We start from the raw sequence: 18024 nt of genomic DNA on the forward strand, positions 1-18024 counted from the left end.
CAGGTGTCAAGGACTAACCTTCTGTTTAAGCATCACAGCGATTGATGAGGCTCTCTGAATCACAGGCTGCAGCACAGTGATCTTGGCTCTGGGCAACAAGGTGCTCATTAACCTCCCTGGAAGTCAAGCGTGCTTTCATGGTAACTTCTGGGCACCAGTGTTCCCTAGGCTCTGGATGATGGGAAAGAGGAAAGACATTGACAAGTGACCGGGCAAAATTGGGCACGAAAAATGCTAGAGGCCACTATGGTCCCCCAGGGCCACTGTTTCCTATGAGTGCTGCACCAGGGGCCACAATGACTTAAGATGAGCTCTTGATCCTGGCCCTAGGATCTAAATTGCTTCTCTCTGAGTTTCTCTAGGATTTTTTTGTTGTTGTGTTTTGAAGTAGGATCCGGCTACAAAGCCGTGGCTGACCTGGAACACACTGTGTAGACCAGGCTGCCCTCAGACTTGCATTAACCTTCACGTTTCTGTGTCAGAAGTGCTGGGATGACAGAAATGAGCCAACACACCTGGCTCCTCCTGAGGTAAGAGGCTAGAGCAACACAGCCTGAAACAAAAACAAACAAACAAACAAAAATCCTCAGGAGGTTTGAAAGAAAGCTTCTTTCTTAAACTGTGGGTTCCAAACGCCACATGTCACATTACTAAATTTGGGGATAGCAAAAAATAAATAAACAAATAAAAATCAAAACAGTAACAGGTTTCTGAATGCTCAAAACTTAATTCAATATCAAGTATGTAATGTAGCTAAGGTGCTTCTGGCAACGCTTGCCCACAGATGTCACGTTGCACAACTTCACTGCAGCCTTGGCTCTGAACACAAACCAGGTTCACTCTGAATTGTGAGCACTTCCACGACACACAATGCCAATGATCAAAACCTAAAATACCATGGCTCAGATTTGTATGTTATGAACTGCAGCATTTTGATTGTACAAACAAAGTTGTCTGTACATAAAATATAATGGTAGAATTACAGAAAACGAAGACTTGTAATATTTTCCTATCATTTTTTAGCATGTGAATATCAAATCAGTATGTTTTGGTGGATTTTGTTAGACAAACTCATCTGCCTCATTAGTATTAAATTTGTTTAATTTTTTTTTTTCGAGGCAGGGTTTCTCTGTGTAGCCGTGGCTGTCCTGGAACTCACTTTGTAGACCAGGCTGGCCTCGAACTCAGAAATCTGCCTGCCTCTGCCTCCCAAGTGCTAGGATTAAAGGCGTGTACCACCACTGTCTGGCTTAAATAAGTTTCTTGTTCGTCTGTCTGACTGTCTGTCTTGAGACAGAGTCTCTATAGACAGACCAGGCTGGCCTCAAACTCCCAGGGATCCACCTGCCTCTGTAGACCAGGCTGCCCTCAAACTCCCAGAGATCCACCTGCCTCTGCCTCCCAAGCGCTAGGATTAAAGGTGTGCACCACCACACCCAGCCCTAAAGTAAACTTTTCTATATGGTCCGCAAACATCTACTCCATATACCTATTCTATACACCATAAACATTCATTCAGGTAAAGTTTTCTCAGGTGAAAAGAGATCCAAGGTGGAAAAGGTTTTTAAAGCCTTCCTTGAAAGGACTGGTTATCAAAATGACATCTCCAGAAGAGCCAGGTAGGGGTGAATGGTGCCAGTCCCAACCCCAGGGAGCAGGGTAGGCTTCCTGGTTCACCTTGAGCTCCTTAAATCTCATGCTGGGACTCAACTTCCTGACTTTTCTGTTCCCTTCCCAGATTTTAAACAGCTTCCATGGTCCCTGACCCAGGCAACAAACAACAAACCTAGACAAGGACGACTTCCCCTCCCACGTCCCGCCTGCGTTGCTGGGTGTCCGGGTGAGTCAAAAAGGGCCAATCTGGAGGAGAGAAAGGAACAGAAGGAACTGACCATCTGGGCTAGCTGGAGAAATGAGGCCCCCACACACCCAACACAGAAGACTGGTCCCTGATCTCCAGAGCTGCCCCAGGGCAGTGACAGGGAACAAGGGCAAAGGTACCTAGAGGGTTCTGTGCGGCCAGAAAGTGAATTGGCACAGAGTAGGTCCAGCTGTGCTCAATGCCAGCTGCAGGAGCATGACCTCAGAGCTGTACCTGAGACTATTTCTTCATGCTGGGGACGAATGAACGGGTGGTAAATAACCTCCAGGAACCAAGGCAGGCCAGAGGAATTAATGTTCTCAGAACCACAGCTGCCGACTGCCGAGCTGCGTCCGGCCATTAGCCTGAGGTTGTGACTAATTGCTCTATAATGAAAAAAAAAAAAGATTTGCTTAATGTTTCATGAGTCAGGAGTCAGCCCAGCAAACATCTCTGTAATGACACCATCTTGCTGCCTAAGACTTGCCCTGATGTGTTTCTTACCCTCTGATTTGTCTTAGGTTGTTGAAATGGATCTTACATTTTCATCTATGCTTAATGTGCTAGGGATTATTTATTCCTAAAACATTTTTTATTAAGCCTCTTTCAATCATTAGTACCTTATAAATTAAGAAGTATGGTGAGTTGCAAATGTTTTTATTTTAAGGTAGATATTTTATTAGGGCATCTTCCTGTGTCATTAAACAAAGACCTTGTGTGAAATGACTGTAAGATAGTCCATCGTCTGGCTCTATAATGGACACAGCTAGACGATATCTGCCCCTTAGCATTAGAAACAAGAACAAAAAAAACGAAACAACTTGACCTGGACAAAAGTCATGGCTGAGGCAAAAGTCAAGTGCTTTGAGACTCTCACATTGATACAAGAAGGTGAGCAGAAGGCCTCTGCTTTGAGACTCTCACATTGATACAAGAAGGTGAGCAGAAGGCCTCTGCCCACTGGGAGACCATAGTGGATAAGAATCATACAAGACCCACACACATCAGACAGGGCCTATAGCAACCACTGACTGGAAAACAGTGTCCCTGCTGCTGCAGGGAATCCCCAGGCAGATGTGCCACCAGGACTGTGCAGTAGGCACCTGATGCAGAGCCATACACAGAGGCAGGAGTCTGCTTTCCAAATACGAGCACTGGGCAAATCAGGGTGAAAGAGGACAGAACAGAGAGCACATGGACCTGCCTTTGGGGGTTTCTGTTCTGCTTGGGAGGAAAAAAATGAAAAGATGAACGCTACATGATCAGTATGTAACTGCAGTCTCAGGCTGAGTGGTGCTGTCCGGGAATCATGGGCTGAAGTTCACACCTCTGTCTGCCCAAATCTCACCAGGTCATTTTATAGCCTCTCCCAAGGCTGCTGCCTTCTGTAGAAGCTACCCTCCCATCCAGTGTCCATACCATCAAAACCATCAACCATACACCTCCAACCCAAGAAGCCCCAGCCCTCTAAACTCCACTAACTTCAGGAGAATACACCCTTCAGTGACAGTTTGGCCAACATGTCTCACGGGAACTCCGGGAGGCATCATTTCATTTCCCCTCTGACCAAATTACTCCAGATCAACTGTCACACGCTGGATGTATCAACACCTGAATGTGAATACATGCACCTGCCCTGACCCCTTTCCCTAGAGTTCTAAGAGAGTGGGCTCTGTCTTCACAGCCCACCTTCATATCCTTGAATCTCTGCCTCCTCACACAGACCCAGGGTCCCCTAGTTCTTCCTTGCCACCCCCAGCCACTTCTCTTAGCCCACCTTCATTCCTTTGTGGCATCCCACAGAACCAGTCTCCCAGGGACTCCACAGCCCCTGCACCCTGCACTCCATCAGTGCCTCACCCAGCCCTCCTCAGAGAAGCTTCTTGCAGTAGATGGGAAATAACACAGAGACCCACGATGGACAGTGTGCAGAGTGAGAGGCCTTGGAGCACTAAGCCCTAAATGGAATGTCTTCACCAAACCTCTCCCCTCAAGGCCTGGGGATCTATGGGGAAGAGGAGGCAGAAAGATTGTAAGGACCAGAGGCAGTGGAAGACTCTGAGGAAACAGTGTATGGACTTGCAGAGTGTGACAGCTTGCACAAGACCTGAGCAAATTTAAGCCATACAAAATCCTGGAATGAGAAGCATGGCTGGACACAAAATCCCTATCAGAAAGTTATTTGCAATTGATATCTGCTAGGAGAAGGGAAATCACTTTACTCCAAGGGAGTGACACTGGGCATATCAACCACACTCCAAGGGAGACCTTTTCATCAGGAGTTGCTGGCCAATACAAAACAGACTCCATGGTGTGTGTGTGTGTGTGTGTGTGTGTGTGTGTGTGTGTGTGTGTGCTGTAGTGTGGTGTTGTTTTATGATTTTTTTTTGTCTTTGGGGATTTTGTTTTGTTGATTTTTGGTTTTTTTCTGTTTTAGAGATAGAGAGAAAGAGGGGAAGAGAACATGAAGTGTTGGTTAGGGAGGTGGGGAGGATCTGGGAGAAGTTGGGGGAGTGGAAAGAATATGATGAAACAATATTAAATAAAATTTAAAAATAATAAGAAATGTAACGAAAAGAAATATGGTCAAAATGAATAAGTTAGAGAGACAAGAGAGTGAGCTCTGGCACTGGGACTATTCGTCGTGTGCTTTCAAGTGAAGTTACTTAGCTTTCTAGTGTGTCTATTTCTCCACCTATAAAATGGGACAATACTCACCTCCTGGATTAAAAAAAATTTAAATGGGTTCAAATAAGCAGGACTTAGATCAGTTCTCACTGCACAGCAGGTACCAAAAATATAAAGTATTATTGAAGCTCTTAAGATTTGGCTGGATGTCACTCTCATGGAGTATACATGACTCACCCTCCTGGGAATGGAGATTACTGCCACCCGGGCTTATTTTATCTCCTGGTGATAAGAATTCATCAACACACCACCAGGCCTTGCCTTCGTCTTTCCGCCATCTTGGTGCCTGTGGAGGCCTGCTGGGAACAGGACTTCTACAAGCAAGTATGTCTGGAAGGCTGTGGTGCAAGGCCATTTTTGCTGGCTACAAGCAAGGTATCGGGAACCAAAGAGAGCACACGGTTCTTCTTAAAATTGAAGGTGTTTATGCCCGAGATGAAACGGAGTTCTACTTAGGCAAGAGATATGTGTATAAAGCAAAAAGCAATACAGTGAATCCTGAAAACAAACCAAACAAAACCAGAGCGATCTGGGGAAAAGTAACTCAGGCCCACGCAAACAGTGGTATGGTTCATGCCAAATTCCGAAGCAACCTTCCTGCAAAGGCCATTGGACACAGAATCCATGTGATGCTGTATCCATCCCAGATTTAAACTAATGGAGAGTAAATAAAAGTAGATCTGTGCTCTTGTTTAAAAAAAAAATCATTAACACATCAGCGTGATGGGCTTCCCAGAACCCCTGTTCTTTTGTAGGTAATGCTAGTGTGGTCCGCATTGGGAACAATGGAAACGTTGAAGACTCCACAGCTATTGAAGCTGCATGGCCAGGATGATTTCAGATTGACAGTGATAATAAAATATCCCCAAACTCAAAGCTCCAGGCAGAAAACTCTCTCACAGTTATGTTCTTCCCTGACTGGTAAAGTCTCAGTGCCATTGCACTCAGTCAAGGACCCAGGAAGACAAAATATATACCGTCTGGAGCACCACCAATCAATCACGTGGGCAAAGGGAAGAAGAGTGTGGCAAAGATGTCTACTCAAAACAGACACACTTCTGTTTACAGTTCCCCAGCCAAAGCAAATCAGACAAGAAAAAAAAAAAAAAAAGATGTAAGCGCTCCTAAGACTAGAGCACTGACGTCCAGCCTGATGCTAACAGCAGCCTAATTCATTATCAGAGGAATAAGCTGGCTTCTGACACATTCTGGCACTTTGCAGCAATGAGAGCTGATGCAGCAAGCAGGTTGTAACTTCAAGCTACAGAAAAGAGGCCCTGATCTACGTGTTCAGCCCTACCTCCACTTCGTGCAAGAGAGGCAGCAGCAAGACATTTAGTTAGCAAGCTTGGACTCCAAGGCTCAGCACTCAGGGTACAGCAGATATGTGGCCTGAAAAGGCTACAGACTTCTTGTGCCGCGTGGCCCCATGGCCTAAAGAAGACCCATCCAGATCTTTACCTTTTATCATCATTATTACCATCATCATCATCTTACATTTACTTATTTATTTGGGGCAGGAAATGCATGTGCCACTGCACAGGTGTGGAGGTCAGAGGACAATGTGGATCCTAGAGATATGACTCAAGCCATTGGACTTGGCAGCAAGTCTGTTTACCCACTGAGCCATCTCAGCAACTCAAGATCTTGATCTTTATTTACACGTTATCCATAGCTCTCTGAACAGGCAAGGCCAGCTGCACCTTAGGGAGCCAAGAGGTTCTAGAACACTGCTCCTTCAGCTGGCAAGGTAACCAAGACACCCTCAGCCTTTCCTCCTCTCTCATAAGCCTTCCCCAAGGGCTGCAACGTGACTGTCCCAACTCATCTGCCCAAGGGAAACCTGGTTGGCTTATATAAGATGTACATCCTTGCCCTGGGAAACCCAGGCCAGTCTGTCCATCCATCCGTCTGTCTGTTTTGAAACAGGGTCTATGCAGCTCTGGCTCTCCTGGAGCTCACTATGCAGACCTGGAACACCCTGATTCAGCTGTTTGTGCCTCCCAAGTGCTGGGATTAAAAGCATGTGCCACCTTGTTGACCCATGAGGGTTCCTGCAAGCCACATCAGTCATGCAGGATTCCCCCAAACAGAGAAGTGTGTGTTCATCAAAGGGATAAAATTCTGGAAAAATGAAATTTATTCAGTTAGCTGAGCCAGCAGTGGGAGGTAAATCCATCAAAGGGGTTACCACAATAGTATACTTTATGAAATAACTCTTACAAAGAGACGACATGGTTTCTCCCCAAAGTCACAGGTGCCCCTGAGCCTTGGGTCCTTTGGGAGCCTATGAGTAGACAGTGATGGTGACCCTCTTCTTGAAGGCACTGTAACGTGGGAAGACTGGTGATTCTCTGACCCTCCATGCATGCCTATCTGAACAGGACATTCCTACTGGGCCAGAACCACCAGAGGGCAGCAAGATCTTCACCCTGGAGAAAGGGGTGGGGCCTGTGGGATAAAGGTTCTCTCATGAAACTGGCCACCCCTTGTGGTAGGGGTTAGAGAGACATGTGGCCATACACAGTCATAGAAAAGGGCTGGTGCCTTGCTGCCATCTTGAAAACAGTCTGTCAGTCGGTGTTCCTCACAGTGCTCTGTGTTCCCTTTAGCTGTTCTTACCAGCTGACTTTTCTTCTCCTGGACGTGCCTTTAAGCCAGCTGTGTTGAGTAGCCACTGTGCAGCACTGTCCCAGAAGCACATGGCAAGGCAAGCCCACAGACCTCAGCTTTCTCCTCCAAGGCGTGTTGCTTCATATCCTTTGGTCTCTCTCTGACTGGAGACCATGCTATAGCTGTTCTCTTCAACTGACAGGGCTATCACGCTGACTGGTGAGATAAGATTCCCAGAATCCCTTTAGCCAAAGAGCTTGATGAACTAAGGAAGGCTCCTTCTCTTCCTCAAGACTGGGAGAGGGGCCTCCTTCCACCTGCTACAGTCTGGCGGGGAGGATTTTTCCAGTAATGCACTTAACTTAAAGCTGAACCAATCCAAGTGCTGGGCTTAAGCAGGTCTTCTCTGCTTTGCTGGAGCCATGGCTACATAAGTCTTCGTTCTTTTTTCCCTGTCTATGAATGAATCACAGCCGAGCCCAGTGACCGGGAAGCTGTTTGTTTCTCCCTTCCTCTCCCTCTTCCCATTTTCCTCCCTCCCATTCTCTCTACCTCCCACATCTGCATTTTCAGTCAGCTCTCAGAAGATCCTATTCTTGGAAGGCACTAGTTTGGGGTCTTGTTAGAAATTCCTGGCTGTATGATTATCATATGCCCTGAAGGTAAGATCTTCATCAGTCTAGATCATACCTCAAGATCAAGTATAATTTACAGTCCACCCACAGAGCCGTCCCGGAAAAGGACAACCCAGAGATCATGCTGACATTGACAATTAGGTAAGATTCCCAGCATTCCTTTAGCCAAAGAGCTTGATGAATTAAGGCTCCTTCTGGCTGAGGTCTCTCTGGAGCATGACCAGAGCTGCCCCAAAGGCTGCATCTACATCCTGCCCAAAGCACACTGGGAAAGGAAACGCCCTCTGGACCTCCTGCTTCAGCACCTCGTTCCTGGACAGTGCACTCCCACTCCCCACCACCCGGGCCACACCCCACTCTTTGAGCTGTTGGAAAGGAAGCATGGAGTGCAGGTTCTGAACAATGCCTCTGCAGAGGGCCCGGGTCACATGGCCCAGGGAGAGGTCAGAGGAGGAGATTCTAGTCACAGAGGCCAGCTGGTCTGGCAGGTGCCTCTCCCCCAGCACTGTTGGGGTGATGGTGAGATGGGTATCTTTCTGCTGTGTAGCCGCCTGGATCATGCGTGAATAGACAGTGGATTCTTCAACTTCCAGACCTGTCAGAAACGGGAGATCTGTGTGAGAACATGCAGCCCCTGGTGGCAGGCAGAGACTGTTTTAGAATCCCCAGGGCAAAGGGACAGGTTCATCTACTGCTGCTGTGGCTTTATACTGTGGCTGGAAGCATCATGGGTCAGAGATTCACAGTCTGGCTGGCTAGACTCTGCTCTAGATCACAGTCATTTGCCTCTCTGTGGCCACAGCTAGACTTCTGGGAGATCATTCATCCATATCATTGTGCGTTCTAACCCTAAGCTGAGCATCATAGCTATAGCACAGACGAGGGACCCTAGAGGGCAAATACAAACATTCATTAACAACAAGCATCATTGGAACTGCTATTTGAGTCATCAAGGGAATCTCTACAATCCATAGACCCCACACTAAGCCATCCTTACCATACAAGTGTAGCCTAAGCCCTTCTCATTGTATGCATGAGATACCTGGGGCCCAGGAAGAAGTGGTGTGCTTGCTATCTTCAGCTGATAGATGTCAAACCAGTCTCAGTAAGATTTTAATCCCCCATTCTAGTTATCTCTGCATTCTAAAAAATAAAATTACCTGGGTGCAGTGTAATTCCAGAATTCAGAAAGCTGAGGCAGAAGGATCACAAGTTAGAAGCTGGCCTGGTCTATACAGTGAGACCTTCATCTCAAAAAGGAATTAAAGGTAAGATAATAACGAAGGGGTTTGTTTTGCTTTGCTTCAGTATACTTTCTAATTAGATTCACTTCGGGGGTCTGGGACATGGCTTGGTGGTAAAGCACTCCTAACATGGTTAGAGCCCTGGGTTCAATATCAAACATCATAAAAAGAAAATATGAGCCGGGCGGTGGTGGCACACACCTTTAATCCCAGCACTTGGGAGGCAGAGACAGGCAGATTTCTGAGTTCAAGGCCAGCCTGGTCTATAAAGTGAGTTCCAGGACAGCCAGGGCTATACAGAGAAACCCTGTCTTGGAAAAAAAAGAAAAAGAAAGAAAGAGAGAGAGAGAGAGAGAGAGAGAGAGAGAGAGAGAGAGAGAGAGAGAGAGAGAGAATGATTCTAATCTCTAACTTTCAATTAGCTGAGGGAGAGCAAATCCAACTTTGATGAAGGAAAAATGTTATCCATACTAGGGGTCCTTTACTAAGTGTAGGTCATCGAAGTAACCTGAGATGCTCTGAAGGAACTGTGGGACCCAGTCCTAGGCCCGCTGATGGAACCAGTCTAGGCTACAGATTCTGAGATGTGGCCATGTTAAAGAACCACCAGCCTAAGGCTGTAGATGCTCCCAATGTTTGACTATAAAATATGAGTGAAGCTCCTGATTCAGAGAATATGGAGCAGACCCTGATATTCTGTATGTATGAAAACTTCCCAGTGGCAGAGCATTGCTGTCCCAACTAGAGAGAGCATTGCAGATTCGAAGCCATCAGAATCACCTGAAGGGCATCTGTACAATGCCATGCTTAGCCCCACCCTACCCCCAGGCTAGGTCATCATTTCTGAGCATGGAGAGATCAATACCAAGTCTTGGAGGGGCCTTGTATGTATGTATAAACGTGTGTTGTATGTACTTATTCAAATGTGTACATACATATGAGCAGGGTGCACATGTTCGTATGTGCACGTAGAGACCAAAAGTTGACATCAGGTGTCTTCCTTGATCACCCTGCACATTATTTTTTGAGATATGGTCTTTCACTAAAACTGGAGCTCACCCATCTTTTGCTAGGCTGACTGGCCAATGAGCTCCGTGCATAGCCCCATGTGCTCCAGCTTTCCCAGGGCCAGCTTTTTTTGGATGCCAAACTCAGGTCCTTGTGCTTCACTCTACCAACTAAGCTATGTTCTAAGCCCTCAGTGGGGTTTTAAGACTCCACAATTAGAGTTGGGGGTGTGACTCACTGGTGGGACACTTGCCTAGCATTTGTAAGAACCAGTAACCTAGAAAGCCACCGTGAGTCACATGGACAGAGCATCCAGCATATAAATTCAATTATGTGCACTCAGGAATTGAAAATTGAAAAACAATTTCAATACTGTATGGAATGAGTCACAGTCTGATCCCTCTAAGAATGTCACTAAAATATCAGCTATTTCTTTCCCTATTTGTTCTTAGGTGCTGGGGATCAAACACAGGCCCCGGCATATACTAACCTTGCACTCCACCATCAAACGACAACCCTAGTCCCAAGTTTCTCTCTCTCTCCCCTTCCCCTTCCTCTCTCTTCTCTCTCCCCTCTTCTTCCCGCCTCCTCTGAAACAATGTCTCACTATGCAGCCCTGACTGGCTGGCCTGGAATATATACCAGGCCATAAGTCCAGGTTGGCCTCAAACTCATAAAATTCCAACTGCCTCAGCTTAAAGACATACATCGGCACACCCAGCTTCCAATTTTCTTTTTTAAATGAGAAAATCAGGAAGAAGACACAAAGAGGGAACATCACAGAGTAATAAGTTTTGACCCACAAGTTGTTAGTCCACAAGAACCAACAGCACAGCATGAAAACTGGGTTTCCACTGGAGCCCAGAACCTGCCGTCTATGAGTCTATATAGGAAGATGCTAAGGGGGAAATGTCAGGTCCCTCCTGCCCAGCCACCACCAATAGGGATTCAAGCCTGGGAGAGCTAAGATGCTTCTGAAGGCAGGAGCAGTCTGCCAGAGCTACAGACAAAACCAATGTGCACTTTTGAACCTAAGTAGCCAGTGAAGACAGGCAGGCTCTGTTTTGAGGCCTTCCCACCCGAAAATTCTTCTCAGCTCACATTTGGAGAATATATAAAATTCGGCTTATGTGGCTGCTTTTCCAGAGAACCTGGTTTCAATTCCCAGCACCCACATGATAGTTCACAACTGTCTGTAACCCCCAGGCCCAGGGAATATGACGCCCTCTTCTGGGTCTCTTAGGTACTGCATGCATGTGATGCACAGACATACACTCAGTCAAGAACATCTATACACATAAAAAAAATAAAAGAGAAAAAAATGTAATCTAGTTCCCATACCAAACAAAACTGAAGTATACAAAAAAAGTACAGCTGCAGAGAGCGCCATCTTGGCTCCGGGACTGCGCCGAACTTAGTCTACAGGTTAGAGTGAGGACCACAGAGGCAGACAGCTTCTGGGACAGGCGGGAGCCACAGAGCCGCTGAGGCAGCACCCTTTTGGGGCCGCAGACATCCGGCACCCTCCCAGTCGGAGGACAGTGACCTGCCCTGCAGGGAGCGCCATCTTGGCTCCGGGACTCGCCGAGCTTAGTCTCTACAGGTCAGAGTGGGGACCACGGGGGCAGACGGCTTCTGGGACAGGCAGGAGCCACAGAGCCGCTGAGGCAGCACCCTTTTGGGGCCGCAGACATCCGGCACCCTCCCAGTCGGAGGACAGTGATCTGCCCTGCAGAGAGTGCCATCTTGGCTCCGGGACTCCACCGAGCTTAGTCTGTACAGGTCAGAGTGAGGACCACAGAGGCAGACAGCTTCTGGGACAGGCGGGAGCCACAGAGCCGCTGAGGCAGCACCCTTTTGGGGCCGCAGACATCCGGCACCCTCCCAGTCAGAGGACAGTGACCTGCCCTGCAGGGAACGCCATCTTGGCTCCGGGACTCCGCCGAGCTTAGTCTCTACAGGTCAGAGTGGGGACCACGGGGGCAGACGGCTTCTGGGACAGGCGGGAGCCACAGAGCTGCTGAGGCAGCACCCTTTAGGGGCCGCAGACATCCGGCACCCTCCCAGTCGGAGGACAGAGACCTGCCCTGCAGAGAGTGCCATCTTGGCTCCGGGACTCCGCCGAACTTAGTCTACAGGTTAGAGTGAGGACCACAGAGGCAGACAGCTTCTGGGACAGGCGGGAGCCACAGAGCCGCTGAGGCAGCACCCTTTTGGGGCCGCAGACATCCGGCACCCTCCCAGTCGGAGGACAGTGACCTGCCCTGCAGGGAGCGCCATCTTGGCTCCGGGACTCCTCCGAGCTTAGTCTCTACAGGTCAGAGTGGGGACCACGGGGGCAGACGGCTTCTGGGACAGGCAGGAGCCACAGAGCCGCTGAGGCAGCACCCTTTTGGGGCCGCAGACTTCCGGCACCCTCCCAGCCGGAGGACAGAGACCTGCCCTGCAGAGAGCGCCATCTTGGCTCCGGGACTGCGCCGAACTTAGTCTACAGGTTAGAGTGAGGACCACAGAGGCAGACAGCTTCTGGGACAGGCGGGAGCCACAGAGCCGCTGAGGCAGCACCCTTTTGGGGCCGCAGACATCCGGCACCCTCCCAGTCGGAGGACAGTGACCTGCCCTGCAGGGAGCGCCATCTTGGCTCCGGGACTCCACCGAGCTTAGTCTCTACAGGTCAGAGTGGGGACCACGGGGGCAGACGGCTTCTGGGACAGGCAGGAGCCACAGAGCCGCTGAGGCAGCACCCTTTTGGGGCCGCAGACTTCCGGCACCCTCCCAGCCGGAGGACAGAGACCTGCCCTGCAGAGAGTGCCATCTTGGCTCCGGGACTCCGCCGAGCTTAGTCTGTACAGGTCAGAGTGAGGACCACAGAGGCAGACAGCTTCTGGGACAGGCGGGAGCCACAGAACCGCTGAGGCAGCACCCTTTTGGGGCCGCAGACATCCGACACCCTCCCAGCCGGAGAACAGTGACCTGCCCTGCAGGGAGCGCCATCTTGGCTCCGGGACTGCGCCGAACTTAGTCTGTACAGGTCTGCTGACAGAGGATACTCAGAATCCCCAGAAGAACAACCTCTGAACAGAGACAACTATAACAACTCCAGAGATTACCAGATGGCGAGAGGTAAAGGTAAGAATCTTACTAACAGAAACCAAGACCACTCACCATCATCAGGACCCAGCACTCCCACTTCACCCAGTCCAGGGCACCCCAACACACCTGAAAAACTAGACCTGGATTTAAAAGCATATCTCATGATGATGGTAGAGGACATCAAGAAGGACTTTAAAGAACTACAGGAGAACATGGCTAAAGAGTTACAAGTCCTTAAAGAAAAACAGGAAAACACAACCAAACTGGTAGAAGTCCTTAAAGAGAAACAGGAAAACACATCCAATCAGATGATGGAAATGAACAAAACCATACTAGACCTAAAAAGGGAAGTAGACACAATAAAGAAAACCCAAAATGAGGCAACACTGGAGATAGAAACCCTAGGAAAGAAATCTGGAACCATAGATGCAAGCATCAGCAACAGAATACAAGAGATGGAAGAGAGAATCTCAGGTGCAGAAGATTCCATAGAGAACATGGGCACAACAATCAAGGAAAATGGAAAATGCAAAAAGATCCTAACTCAAAACATCCAGGAAATACAGGACACAATGAGAAGACCAAACCTACGGATAATAGGAGTGGATGAGAATGAAGATTTTCAACTCAAAGGACCAGCACACATCTTCAACAAAATTATAGAAGAAAACTTCCCAAATCTAAAGAAAGAGATGCCCATGAACATACAAGAAGCCTACAGAACTCCAAATAGACTGGACCAGAAAAGAAATACCTCCCGACACATAATAATCAGAACAACAAATGCACTAAATAAAGATAGAATACTAAAAGCAGTAAGAGAAAAAGGCCAAGTAACATATAAAGGCAAGCCTATCAGAATTACACCAGATTTTTCACCAGAGACTATGAAAGCTAGAAGATCCTGGACAGATGTTATACAGACACTAAAAGAACACAAACTCCAGCCCAAGCTACTATACCCAGCCAAACTCTCAATTAACATAGATGGAGAAACCAAAGTATTCCACGACAAAGCCAAATTCACACATTATCTCTCCACGAATCCAGCCCTTCAAAGGATAATAACAGAAAAAAACCAATACAAGGACAGGAACCACGCCCTAGAAACAACAAGAAGGTAATCCCTCAACAAACCTAAAAGAAGACAGCCACAAGAACAGAATGCCAACTTTAACAACAAAAATAACAGGAAACAACAATTACTTTTCCTTAATATCTCTTAATATCAATGGACTCAACTCCCCGATAAAAAGACATAGACTAACAAACTGGCTACACAAACAAGACCCAACATTTTGCTGCTTACAAGAAACTCATCTCAGAGAAAAAGATAGACACTACCTCAGAATGAAAGGCTGGAAAACAATTTTCCAAGCAAATGGTCTGAAGAAACAAGCTGGAGTAGCCATTCTAATATCAGATAAGATTGACTTCCAACCCAAAGTCATCAAAAAAGACAGGGAGGGGCACTTCATACTCATCAAAGGTAAAATCCTCCAAGAGGAACTATCAATCCTGAATATCTATGCTCCAAATACAAAGGCAGCCTCATTCATTAAAGAAACTTTAGTAAATCTCAAAGCACACATTGCACCTCATACAATAATAGTGGGAGACTTCAACACACCACTTTCACCAATGGACAGATCATGGAAACAGAAACTAAACAGGGACACAGTGAAACTAACAGAAGTTATGGATCAAATGGATCTGGCAGATATCTACAGAACATTTTACCCTAAAACAAAAGGATACACCTTCTTCTCAGCACCTCATGGTACCTTCTCCAAAATTGACCACGTAATTGGGCACAAAACAGGACTCAACAGATACAAAAACATTGAAATTGTCCCATGTATCCTATCAGATCACCATGGACTAAGGCTGATCTTCAATAACAAAATAAATAATAGAAAGCCAACCTTCACGTGGAAACTGAACAACACTCTTCTCAATGATACCTTGGTCAAGGAAGGAATAAAGAAAGAAATTAAGGACTTTTTAGAGTTCAATGAAAATGAAGCCACAACATACCCAAACTTATGGGACGCAATGAAAGCATTTCTAAGAGGAAAACTCATAGCTATGAGTGCCTCCAAAAGGAAACTAGAAAGAGCACACATTAGCAGCTTGACAACACACCTAAAAGCACTAGAACAAAAGGAAGCAAATTCACCCAAGAGGAGTAGACGGCAGGAAATAATCAAACTCAGGGGTGAAATCAACCAAGTGGAAACAAGAAAAACTATTCAAAGAATCAACCAATCAAGGAGCTGGTTCTTTGAGAAAATCAACAAGATAGATAAACCCTTAGCCAGGCTCACTAGAGGGCACAGGGAAAGCATCCTAATTAACAAAATCAGAAATGAAAAAGGAGACATAACAACAGATCCTGAAGACATCCAAAACACCATCAGATCCTTCTACCAAAGGCTATACTCAACAAAACTGGAGAACCTGGATGAAATGGAGAAGTTCCTAGACAGATACCAGGTACCAAAGTTGAATCAAGATCAGGTTAATGATCTAAACAGCCCTATATCCCCCAAAGAAATAGAAGCAGTCATTAATAGTCTCCCAACTAAAAAAAGCCCAGGACCAGATGGGTTTAGTGCAGAGTTCTATCAGACCTTCAAAGAAGATCTAATCCCAGTTCTTCACAAACTATTCCACAAAATAGAAACAGAAGGTACTCTACCCAACTCATTCTATGAAGCCACAATTACTCTGATACCTAAACCACAAAAAGACCCAACAAAGATAGAAAACTTCAGACCAATATCCCTTATGAATATTGATGCAAAAATCCTCAATAAAATTCTTGCTAACCGAATCCAAGAACACATCAAAACAATCATCCATCCTGACCAAGTAGGTTTCATCCCAGGGATGCAGGGATGGTTCAATATACGGAAATCCATCAACGTAATCCAGTATATAAACAAACTCAAAGACAAAAACCACATGGTCATCTCGTTAGATGCGGAAAAAGCATTTGACAAGATCCAACACCCATTCATGATAAAAGTCTTGGAAAGATCAGGAATTCAAGGCCCATACCTAAACATGATAAAAGCAATCTACAGCAAACCAGTAGCCAACATCAAAGTAAATGGTGAGAAGCTTGAAGCAATCCCTCTAAAATCAGGGACTAGACAAGGCTGTCCACTTTCTCCATACCTATTCAACATTGTACTTGAAGTCCTAGCCAGAGCAATTCGACAACAAAAGGAGATCAAAGGGATACAAATTGGAAAAGATGAAGTCAAAATATCACTTTTTGCAGATGATATGATAGTATATATAAGTGACCCTAAAAATTCCACCAGAGAACTCCTAAGCCTGATAAACAGCTTCGGTGAAGTAGCTGGATATAAAATTAACTCAAACAAATCAATGGCCTTTCTCTACACAAAGAATAAACAGGCTGAAAAAGAAATTAGGGAAACAACACCCTTCTCAATAGTCACAAATAATATAAAATATCTTGGCGTGACTCTAACTAAGGAAGTGAAAGATCTGTATAATAAAAACTTCAAGTCTCTGAAGAAAGAAATTATAGAAGATCTCAGAAGATGGAAAGATCTCCCATGCTCATGGATTGGCAGGATCAACATTGTAAAAATGGCTATCTTGCCAAAAGCAATCTACAGATTCAATGCAATCCCCATCAAAATTCCAACTCAATTCTTCAACGAATTAGAAAGTGCAATCTGCAAATTCATCTGGAATAACAAAAAACCTAGGATAGCAAAAACTCTTCTCAAGGATAAAAGAACCTCTGGTGGAATCACCATGCCGGACCTAAAGCTCTACTACAGAGCAATTGTGATAAAAACTGCATGGTACTGGTATAGTGACAGACAAATAGACCAATGGAATAGAATTGAAGACCCAGAAATGAACCCACACACCTACGGTCACTTGATCTTCGACAAGGGAGCTAAAAACATCCAGTGGAAGAAAGACAGCATTTTCAACAAATGGTGCTGGCACAACTGGTTGTTAACATGTAGAAGAATGCGAATCGATCCATTCCTATCTCCTTGTACTAAGGTCAAGTCTAAGTGGATCAAGGAACTTCATATAAAACCAGAGACACTGAAACTTATAGAGGAGAAAGTGGGGAAAAGCCTTGAAGATATGGGCACAGGGGAAAAATTCCTGAATAGAACAGTAATGGCTTGTGCTGTAAGATCGAGAATTGACAAGTGGGACCTCATGAAACTACAAAGCTTCTGCAAGGCTAAAGACACCATCAATAAGACAAAAAAACCACCAACAGATTGGGAAAGGATCTTCACCTATCCTAAATCAGATAAGGGACTAATATCCAATATATATAAAGAACTCAAGAAGGTGGACTCCAGAAAGTCAAATAACCCCATTAAAAAATGGGGCTCAGAACTGAACAAAGAATTCTCGCCTGAGGAATACCGAATGGCAGAGAAACACCTGAAAAAATGTTCAACATCCTTAATCATCAGGGAAATGCAAATCAAAACAACCCTGAGATTCCACCTCACACCAGTCAGAATGGCTAAGATTAAAAATTCAGGTGACAGCAGTTGCTGGCGAGGATGTGGAGAAAGAGGAACACTCCTCCATTGTTGGTGGGATTGCAAGCTTGTACAACCACTCTGGAAATCAGTCTGGCGGTTCCTCAGAAAATTGGACATAGTACTACCGGAGGATCCAGCAATACCTCTCCTGGGCATATATCCAGAAGATGTCCCAACCGGTAAAAAGGACACATGTTCCACTATGTTCATAGCAGCCCTATTTATAATAGCCAGAAGCTGGAAAGAACCCAGATGTCCCTCAACAGAGGAATGGATACAGAAATTATGGTACATTTACACAATGGAGTACTACTCAG

At 46.1% G+C, this 18024-nt stretch overlaps 1 protein-coding gene and 1 pseudogene across 2 annotated transcripts in view; one reads left to right on the plus strand and one right to left on the minus strand.

Annotated features, from left to right (window-relative positions):
• Nucleotides 1–4875: 4875 nt before the first annotated feature.
• Nucleotides 4876–5202, plus strand: LOC110306230 (large ribosomal subunit protein eL33 pseudogene; annotated as a pseudogene).
• Nucleotides 5203–6671: 1469 nt separating this feature from the next.
• The window catches only part of Shpk (sedoheptulokinase), a 33239-nt gene continuing 21886 nt past the window's right edge, over nucleotides 6672–18024 (minus strand). For both annotated transcript variants that reach the window (XM_021177976.3, XM_021177975.3), the window contains one exon: nucleotides 6672–8392. In XM_021177976.3, coding sequence (XP_021033635.1) covers nucleotides 7980–8392 — 413 coding nt within the window. In that variant the 3' untranslated portion in view covers nucleotides 6672–7979. The remainder of the gene's footprint in view (nucleotides 8393–18024) is intronic.

This window comes from Mus caroli, unplaced genomic scaffold (assembly GCF_978045245.1).
Source record: "Mus caroli unplaced genomic scaffold, Mus_caroli_1 scaffold_13, whole genome shotgun sequence".
NCBI classification, from domain to species: Eukaryota; Metazoa; Chordata; class Mammalia; order Rodentia; family Muridae; genus Mus; species Mus caroli.